The 10,196-nt window shown below is 39.6% G+C and overlaps 1 protein-coding gene across 1 annotated transcript in view; it reads right to left on the minus strand.

The window, feature by feature from the left end:
* The window catches only part of STK17B (serine/threonine kinase 17b), a 35,186-nt gene extending 25,516 nt beyond the window's left edge, over positions 1–9,670 (minus strand). The window contains exons 1-2 of the mRNA XM_002749582.7: positions 9,438–9,670; positions 1,060–1,225 (exon numbers count right to left, since the gene is read on the minus strand). Coding sequence (XP_002749628.1) covers positions 1,060–1,181 — 122 coding nt within the window. The 5' untranslated portion in view covers positions 1,182–1,225; positions 9,438–9,670. The remainder of the gene's footprint in view (positions 1–1,059; positions 1,226–9,437) is intronic.
* Positions 9,671–10,196: the final 526 nt, after the last annotated feature.

A 10,196-nucleotide genomic window follows, 5' to 3' on the forward strand; every position in this document is an offset into this window, starting at 1 on the left:
TTAAAATGCTAGTACAGAATGGTTTCATAATATCAGGTCACTCCTTGCCTGTATAGAATTTGTTCATTGGTTAAGGGAAAACAATTTGTAAAGGCTTTTACTTATAAAACACCATTCATTGAGACATAGAATCAGACTATGAAATATGAATTCCTTCTTTTTGTTCAACTTAGGAGAGGGGAGAATCTCCCTATTTCTTTCTTTCTTTTTTTTTTTTTTAAAGTCCAGCACAATATCCTAGAAACTAAAAAAAAAATTGATTTAACAAAAGCTTACATAGCACTGTACTAGGCACTTTACAAATGTTAACTAACTTAATCCTCATAACAACCATATAAGATAGACACAATTATCTTTACCCCTACTTTTCAGATGAGGAAACTACAGCACTAAGAGGTACAGTAGGCAGGGCACAGGGGCTCACACCTATTATCTCAGCACTTTGGGAGGCCAAAGCTAGAAGACTGCTTGAACCCAGGAGGTGGAGACCAGCCTGAGCAACATGGCAAAACCCTGTTTCTACAAAAAACCAGCCTAGTGTGGTAGTGAGTGCCTGAAGTCCCAGCTACTTAGGAGGCTGAGGTGGGAGAATCCCTTGAGCCCAGGAGACGGGAGTTTGCAGTTAGCCAAGATCACCTCACTGTACTCCAGCTTAGGTAACAGAGTAAGACACTGCCACAAATAAAAATGTAAAAAAGAGGTATAGTTATTTAGTTGAAGTCACACATCTAGTAAATGTGGAATCCAGACTTGGACTCGGCAGTCCACTATGCTGAGTTGCCTACTGCCACACACAGCCTCACATAAGAACAGAGACCGCCTATTGGAGGCTCTGAAGCTAGGCCTACCTTCATATATATATGATGTAAGTTCACTAAACCCTCCACAGATTTGATTTTCTAGTCAGTTAAGACTATATCCTATGTAATAGCAACAGAGATGATGACTTTCCTTCCTAATCATTGGTAAATAATGATTGCACGTGAGTTTTATAGAATTATAAAAACACAAATCCAAAATTTGAATTTAGACAGCATACACATCATATAGTTTTCTTACCTCCCTAGCTCTTTAGATGTAAGTGTATAGAAATTATTAAAGTTTTCCATTTTCATTGGAGTTTGAGGAGTTGTGGTTAGCAGGCCTGAAATACTTCGGCAATCAAATCTCCTCCTTGACATGTTAGGTGATTCCCAGGTATGCTTCTTTAGTCACTTATTTTTACCTATGGAAAAAAAAGAGAAGACAGAGAAGAGATGTTATCTCAGGCAGGATGTGCACTGCATTACACAACTCCAAATATAGCTATAAAATACAACTAAAAAAAACGAAGAGTAAAGAGCACATTCTACCCACAAGGAGGAGAAAAAAAACAAGCACACACATAAACCAGCATCACTATGGCATGTGAAAGAAGTTACTGACTTCATTTCAGAATAAAACTACTGTAAAAATCCTCTCAATTCTTTTTAAAAAATAGTTATGATAAAAGTATAACACAGGTAATCACTTAGTTTCATCATAAAACTCCATTCTTTAAAGTTATAGAGGTTTCAGCTAGGCACAGTGGTGCATGCCTGTAATCCCAGCACTATGAGAGGCTGAGGCAGGAGGATCATTTGAGGCCAGAAGTTCAAGACCAGTCCTGGCAACAGAGCAAGACCCCATGTCTACGAAAAACTTTAAAAATTAACTGGGTGTAGTGGCTTGCACCTGTAGTCCTAGCTGCTTGGGAGGCTGAGGCAGGAGCATTGCATGAGCTCAGAAGGTTGAGGTTGCAGTGAGCTATGAATGTACTATTGCAGTTCAGCTTGGGCAATAGAGTGAGACCCTATCTCAATAAATAAATAAATAAATAAAGTTATAGGTTTCACATAATAGGTAATTTAATACAAGGTAGTGATTATTCATTTTAAACTTATTTTCACATTGCTAAAAAAAATTGGTGGTAAATGCACATATTGTGAGTTATATTACTGATGTTAATGACTACAAGAAATATAACTTTTTCCATGGATTGGCTATGTTTCAATACTGAACTCAGAAACTCCCAAATGTCTTAAGAATCCTTCCTTTGACAGCACCGAGCACAGAGCCTGCTATGTAAGTGCTCAATAATTTTGTTGGAGAATTGACTAACCTACACATAAAGCACTATTACAATGTTATGTATCTGAAGCTCATATATATACCTGGAAATCTGTGATATTTGTATGCATTCAGTGTTATCAAAACTATGTTAACTGTATTCATAAGTGATTACAGATAATATATTTCAAGACACTTATGACTTACTGCTATGCCTACTTAATAAAATATCAAGTATTATTCTTTTAGCACCCTCCTATAGTAACCCACTAAGCATTTGTTCCTTCTCTGCCACCTTTTCTTCCTATTTCCTACTTGACATGTACTGTTCTTTATCTTCCTAAATTCAAATGTCAACTACATTTTACTTAGCAAAAAAGTGGTGTCATTAAAGTTCAGTGTTTTCAGTTTCTACATCTCTTCTTGGTGTAATTCTCAAATTATGAATGCACCACTGAAGTTCAGTCTGGGTAACAGAGAGACCTTGTCTCAAAAAATTAAATTAAAATTACAGCTTTCACGTAACTAGATAGTACAACTGTTTGTTTTCTCTACATCTCTTAGCCTTTGGGGAAACAAAGCTCAACCAGTTTGGGGATACATCTCTAGGAGTCTAAGGGTCATAGTGTAGCATTCTGAGAATAATGTTTAGACTGGGTCTGAATTCCATTCATCCATCATACCAGCTATGATACCTTAATTAAATTATTTAACTTTGCTATTGTTATGGGCTGAATTTTATCCTCCCCCAAATTCACAAGTTGAAAAATCCTAACCCCTATACCTCATAATGTGACTGTCTTTGGAGACAGGGCCTTTAAAAAGGTGACTAAGTTAAAATGAGGTCATTAAAATGGGCCAATTGGGACACAGACAGACACAGAGGAAAGACTATATGAACACACTGGGAGAAGACAGCCATCTGCAAGCCAAGAAGGCAGGCCTCAGAAGAAACCAACCCCAGACATCCTGACCTCAGATTTCTAGCCTCCAGAATTGTTGAGAAAATATACTTGTTAAGTCACCTAATCTGTGGCAATACAGTTATTTAGAAACAAAACATGAAATATTTCAAATGTATGACAAGGAACACTATATACAAACATTTACTTTCCAGTCTTATTACTTGGTCATATTTCATTTAAATTAAAAATAAACAGAACACATTAGACGTAGCCTCTTTTTCCCACCCCTAGTTTATCCTCCCACTAGCACTACATGGGATGGTTTATCACTACTTTGACCATACTGGCCCAACTCAGACTTTTAATTTTGGCAATTCTAGTGTGATGAAGGTGAAATGGAATTATGTTGTGATTTACTTTGTATTTCCCTGTTTACTAGTGATGTAAAGCTTTAATATTGCTGACTCTAAAGTATGGATGATAAAAGAATCAATCTTACAGTGCTGTAAGGATTAAAAATTAAGATACACTGAACTCATGTCCATTGACACGCATACAGTGCAAGTCACAAGGGCATATCGTTATTGTTCCACAAAACAAAATTAATGTTCTACCCAAACTACTCTCTCTGCAGTTCCCTGCCACTGTTGAATAACTGTACCATTTCCACATACAAAACTCTCATCCCAACTTAAACTAAAGTTAATTCTTAAAAATCTTTTTGTTTTAACTATTTGTGTATTTTCTTAGTTCTAATAGTGCTCAGTTTCCCTGATTTTTTCATTGTTCTGAAAGATGAATATGGGTAACAATTTCCTCATAAGTTCATCTACTTATTGCTAATATACCTACATCACAAGCTGCTGTAGGCATCCATTAAGCATTTAAGTTCATTTACCTTTTATTTACTGCATTTAAACCAATTGTCAGAACCAAGATACTTTTCCATTTCCTTTCCTTTGGCCAGTTTTGCATATAGTAGAGCATAAATGTCGTCTTTGTCCACCAAGCCCTCCACAAACATCTGGCTGCCCTTCATATAAGGTACATGGGGGTTATCAGCCAGCTCTCTGTCACTCCTTCTTGTATCTTCCTAAATTTCCCACCAAATTCTCTTTAACTCCAATGATTCCCAGACCTTTTCTTGTCTTCTGCCATACTCCATCTACCTATAACTGATTCTAAATTATCAGTATGTCTGATTCCACTTTTTATCAGGTTATACAAGTTTAAAAAAATATTTTATCAGGTTATACAAGTTTAAAAAAAAATCTTAAGGGACCTGATAAGTAAATTTGTATGCATGTATATACACAATTATAGGCACAATTAGATGCTATGAAAAGTGTGACAGAAGACACAATTAAGCTTTCAATTACACAGTACTATTAAAAATAATGGCATCTCATTTATTTTTAAAGATTTTTTTCATTAATTCTCATTATAACAATTAAAATAAGAATTTAGAAGTAGATCAGTGAAAAAAGAACAGAAGGAAATGTTAGGCTTGATCTGGGCCTTCACTTACTTGAATGGAGAAAGCAAGTGTGATGTGATCAAAAGCAAGACAATCTCTATAAACCTCTAGCTCTATTTTAAAAAGTATTTATCATATTTATTTCAAAATTATCAAATAAAATTTTTGAGAAATAGAATATATAATAATAAAGACATTTAGAGAATCAAATTGTCTGTTTTGATTCCTTCATTAGCTCCCCAGTAGCCACAAGCTTTCAAGTCCTTACAGCATGACACATAAAGGCCTCTGAGGCCAAGTATACACCAGCTACACTTCCTGCCACTCAGATTTCATATTTTGCCACCACATCTTTATTATACTTCTCTGCCTGAGAAAGCCTTTCTACTTTCCTTAAATGGCTAGCTCTTCTTATACATCTTTCATAAGTCAATACAGAATGGCCTCTCCCCCACGAAGCTTTGCCTAAAAACCACAGGTTGATTTAAATACTTCTCCTTTATGTTTCAAAGAGGACCCTTGGCATACTTCTTTACCTCAAAATGTAACGTGTTAGATTGAAATTCTGTTTAGTGTTTAAAGGGCAACATCCTTTTACTTTTGTGCCTAAGCATGGTATCTGTCACCTGGTAGGAATTTTAAAAATGTTGATGAACTGAATTGTAAGAATTATGAGATATAGGGAAATAATTTGTAGGTACATCTCATGTCTTCAAGGGGTTAGGAGAACTTGAGATCCATCTTGAATTTACAGTACTGGAGCTCTGACTGCAGCTAGTTTCTGCTTAATTCAATATCTAGCTAAATAAAGTAGCTATTTTAAATTGCACTTAGAAAATGTCAGTTCTAAACATGGTAGCCACAAAGATAAAATTATTTTGTCATATACTATAATGTAATGCCAAAAGATTGTTTATTTTGTTTTTACCCCTGTTTTCAGACAAGGTGGCCACTCGTTTTTAATACAAGCTACTAAAACAAATACCTACTGCAGTTAAAAACATCACTGTTTTAACAGCCACCAAAATTCAGAAAATTCAGGTAAGTATCCTATGAAGATTTATCACTGATAAGTCTAGATCTTCATGAAGTAAACTGAAAAGGCAATGGGAAGCAAAGTAAGCCACAAGACTGTAAGGGAAGAAACTCCTTTCTACAGAGGCATTTACTGCTACCAAGCTTTCCCTAGGAAACTGAAAAATTAGAGATTTAGCATCCATCAAAAGTAAAGGTGTGGCAGAAGTATTCATTTTTAATTGGTCACTGATTAGAAATATTGGTATCAAGATGGAAATGATAATTTTCAATTTCAAGGAAAAGATTGTATTCCTTATATGTATTCTGCTAATAGGTTTTGTTTTCAAAAAAATATTCAACAGAAAATATAATTCATAAATTTAATTATCTAAAACTCACAATAGGATGTCAGCTAAACAACTCTAATCTAACCATTCTAGTATATACTATCCCAGGGCTGAAATGTCAGGCAATGACTCTAGGCTTATTCTGTGCCAAGACCCTAATGCTGTCTCTTCCCATCTCCAGAGAAAGAATTAAACCCTGTAACTGTGAACCAGGATAAGATGTTGAAATACGGAAATAGAGTTGGGGGCAGTGGGGGGCTGGCAACAAATGCAGGGTGCTTGTCATTCACAAGATGGAAAATTGGGTTTCTGTTGTAAAATAAATTATTGTTTACTTAATGGCACCACTGAGGTACTGTTTATTCAATAACTATTACAATGCAAAATGGAATCTGATCCTTTAAGGATTAAAAAGGAAATTATCATCTCACTGTTAAAAATTTTCAATGCTTAGAGTATAAATACGCCCTTTTTTGGAGTAATTGCATATGGTCAGGGATGAACCAAAATATAATGCATATAAATATTAAAAGAAAAGGACTAATTTACATGTTTTAAATGGCCCTGAAATTTGAGGTTAAATGTGCTGGAAAAAAGATAATGAAAGAAAAAACTTTTTTTTTTTTTTGAGACTAAGTCTTGCTTTGTGGCTAAGCTGAAGTGCAGTGGCGTGATCTCGGCTCACTGCACCCTCCACCTCCAAGGTTCAAGTGACTCTCCAGCCTCAGTTTCCAAGTAGCTGGGACTACGGGCGCTCATCACCACACCTGGCTAATTTTTGTATTTTTAGTAGAGATGGGGTTTCACCATGTTGGCCAGGATGATCTCGATCTCCTGACCTCGTGATCCACCTACCTCAGCCTCCCAAAGTGCTGGAATTAGAGGCGTGAGCCACTGTGCCAGGCCAAGAAAAAACTTTCAATAAAGTATGCCTTGAACACTGCAACATTACAACATATTTAGATAAAATATCTGTTTGTAACTTAATTTGTAGGAACATTACTTAATTGAAATATTCAAAGAAATAGCCTTTTATAACAGTCCATCATAGAATACAAACCACAGTACTTAAACATAAAATCATTGAATTTTGTCATCAATATTATGAAAAACTAAAGCAACTGACATTTGAAGTTTTCCTAAGTGGAAAGGCAGTAATGATTGCTAACGTTCCTGACAAAACAAATACCCCTACAGTGCAAAAGAATTCTTTATAAAAAGAAGAATCAATCAGTATCTTTTAAAAGTAGTATGCCTAGGAATACTATTCTTAACTGCCAATCTTACATACAGAAAATGAGAATTACATACAATATACTACGCATGCAATTTTAAGACAATTTCTGGATTAAGTGAAAGTGTTTATTGATTTCCTTGATTTTTTTAATTGTGTCTCTAATATTAAAACAAATATTCTGATAAGGTAATTCTACCTTACAATTACCAAAGAGCTTTAACACATGTTAAAATGTTCACCTAACAACAGTAAATCAGTGCAAGCTTAAAAATAATCTGAGTAGAAACATCTGCCATAAAAATGCCTGTATCTTCTTCAAATTTGTTACTCATATGCTAACACAGTGATTAGTCAAGTTTCCACCTTCCTAAAAAACAGATTCTATCTTAACCAAATTGTTATTCACTAATCAATGATCCCAAGATAAACTAACCATTCTATATACACACAAAAAATGACAGTTTTCAATTACAGAAATTCTACTTTTAAAAAGTCTTGCTATGTAAGCAAATATATTTAACCTCAATTTTTGATCCCTACTTTAAAAAATGATCCAAAATGTCTAATATGTATCTCAAAAATAAAACACCTATTTATACTACCAATTATTAAGATATTAGAAAAAAATTAATTGAGCTTCTGTTCAGAGGAAGATCCGAGAGACAAGACATACTAAAACTTTTGCACTGCCTCTATGAACCAGTTTAAAAAAAAAAATACAAATTCTTACAGGTATATGGTCTGATATTTATAAAATAAGCAGTTCAGGCCGGGCACAGTGGCTCACGCCTGTAATTCCAGCACTTGGGGAGGCCGAGGCAGGTGGATCACCAGGTCAGGAGTTCGATAACAGCCTAGCCAACATGACGAAACCCCGTCTCCACTAAAAATACAAAAATTAGAAGGGGGGCGGTGCGCGCCTGTAATCCCGGCTATTCCGGAGGCTGAGGCAGGAGAATCACTTGAACCTGGGAGGCGGAGGCTGCAGTGAGCAGAGATCGTGCCACTGTGCTCCAGCCTTGGTGACAGAGTGAGACTGTCTCAAAAAAAAAAAAAAAAAAAAAAAAAATTAAATTAAATTAAATATAATTAAAATAAGCACTTCAGAAGTTGTTGAAAACTTCTTCTGAACAGTTTAGCATAAAACTAAAAAACAGTGTTATCAATAAGAAAGCAGGTTTATTATATTTTCCTTTAATCAAATTGTGCTCCTAGGTTCAAAATGCCAGGTTACATATGCTGCCACTCATTTCTACAGGGCTATGCTGTCTCCTTGCAAACATTCTCATAGACTTGAAAATGTCAAGTGGCCACACCACGTCAAACGTCCCTGGCAAGGTTGAGCTTATCATTATTAGCATCAGGATGTAAACATTACGTCAACAAAACAACCGGTGAATGTGATATACAGTCCTCATGTGTTTAACTATTAGTGAAATCTGATCAGTACGATTGGTTTTAAAAATGTATTTTTTTTCTTAATTCCAATTTGCAAATTGATGTCAGAGAGCTTCAAGTCCAGACAGAAACTAACGCCAGCTACCAGCTGCCATAAAGCCTCTTTCAACTTTGTCTCTACTTCTCCCTTGGACGGAATTCAAATGAAGCGCTTTTCCCTACAATAAAACAAAGAGCCTGGGTAAATGTCAAAAATCGTTGGCATCTTGTAGTCGTATAGTTTGGGGATGAGTCGTGCACACTAAGTGGGTTACAAAGCAACAAAGTTAAAATCAGATGTCTGAAAATCACGGAAACAGCTGTCTTGCTCTCTCGCTGGTTTTAAAACACTGATCCCAAGCGTAACTGAAAACGTCCCACAAGATGAGCACGAACTTTCTCTACAGGAAAGGCAGCTAGTAGCAGGACGCTTCCACGAGTCCAGATGGGAACGCGCCCCGTGCCCACGCCGCAGCTGGGACTCGGAGAGGCTCCGGGGACCGCGTGGCCGCGCTGTGGAAGGGACCGGCGCCGGCCCGCCGCGAAGGGGGCCCTGCCTGGCGCGAACCGGAGACAGCCGTGGCCGGCAGGGTGAAGGGCGCACGCGGACACACGAACGCGTACAGTCACAGACACGCGCCCCGGGCTGGGGAGAGTGGTGGGAGGACCGCCGGCCGCCCCCCATTCCGAACCCCAGGGAACCCGGACTCCAGCAGTAAAGCGGAAAGGCGCCAGCAGCAATCCGCCACCTGAGGGGCGGCGGCGAACGAACCCCTCTCAACCAAGCCGCGGATCCGATGGGACCCCGGACCCAACCGCACCGCCTAAACCCTTCTCGGGTCCTCCTTCCTCACGTTCGAGGTCTCTGTCCCAGGGGGCTGGTTCCGTCGCAGCCCCGAGCCCACCCATCAATCCCGCAGGACACTGACCGCTCCGGCCGCCTCAGGTTCTCCCGGGGCTGCCCCCTCCGAGGGGGGCTGCTGTCCCGCCCCACGCCGGGGACCGCCACAGGACGAGTTCTCTAGCTTCAGCCGGGCGAGGCGCCAGGGAGCTCCACTTTTACTTTTCCAGAAAAGGGCCGACAGTTGTGACCGGGCTCTCGGTGAGGTGATTCCCGGCAACGGCAGCGGAGACGGGCGACCGAGGCTTACAGTTGAGGTTTGAAAACTGCAGCCGCGTCGGGGGCAGCTGCGTTCGCCATATCCCTCCCCCTAGGTCGGGAAAGCCAATCGGAGCGCGCGCGGAGGGTGGGTTTGTCACGTGACGGGCGGGGCGGGGCGGGGCGCCGGCCCGGGGCGCGTGTGCGGGGCGGGGACCGGCGGTGAGAGGGTGCGGCACCGGGCGGGCCGGAGGCGGGGCGGGGCGGGGCGGCGCGGCGCGGCGACCGCGAAGGAAGGGGCTGAGGGGGCGTCGCTGCGCAGGCGGCGCGCGGGCCGTTGGGTGTACTGCTTCTCACCTTCAGAGCGGTCAGTTCTAGAGGTGTGAATATCTGGAGACCGGTGAGAGAGAAGCCCCAAAAGTCGTCCCAGCTGCCTGCTTACCAAACTTCAGTGACTACCAAAGACCTATTTTCTGACCTTTCCCTGGCATCTTTCTTAGGACTTGAACCTACCCTCTAAATGGAGAATCCAGTTTGCTACAACTTGGCAGAGGTTCCTCAGAGCGTCGACATCTGATGGGGATTTACG

This window comes from Callithrix jacchus, chromosome 6, assembly GCF_049354715.1.
Source record: "Callithrix jacchus isolate 240 chromosome 6, calJac240_pri, whole genome shotgun sequence".
Classification (NCBI taxonomy): domain Eukaryota; kingdom Metazoa; phylum Chordata; class Mammalia; order Primates; family Cebidae; genus Callithrix; species Callithrix jacchus.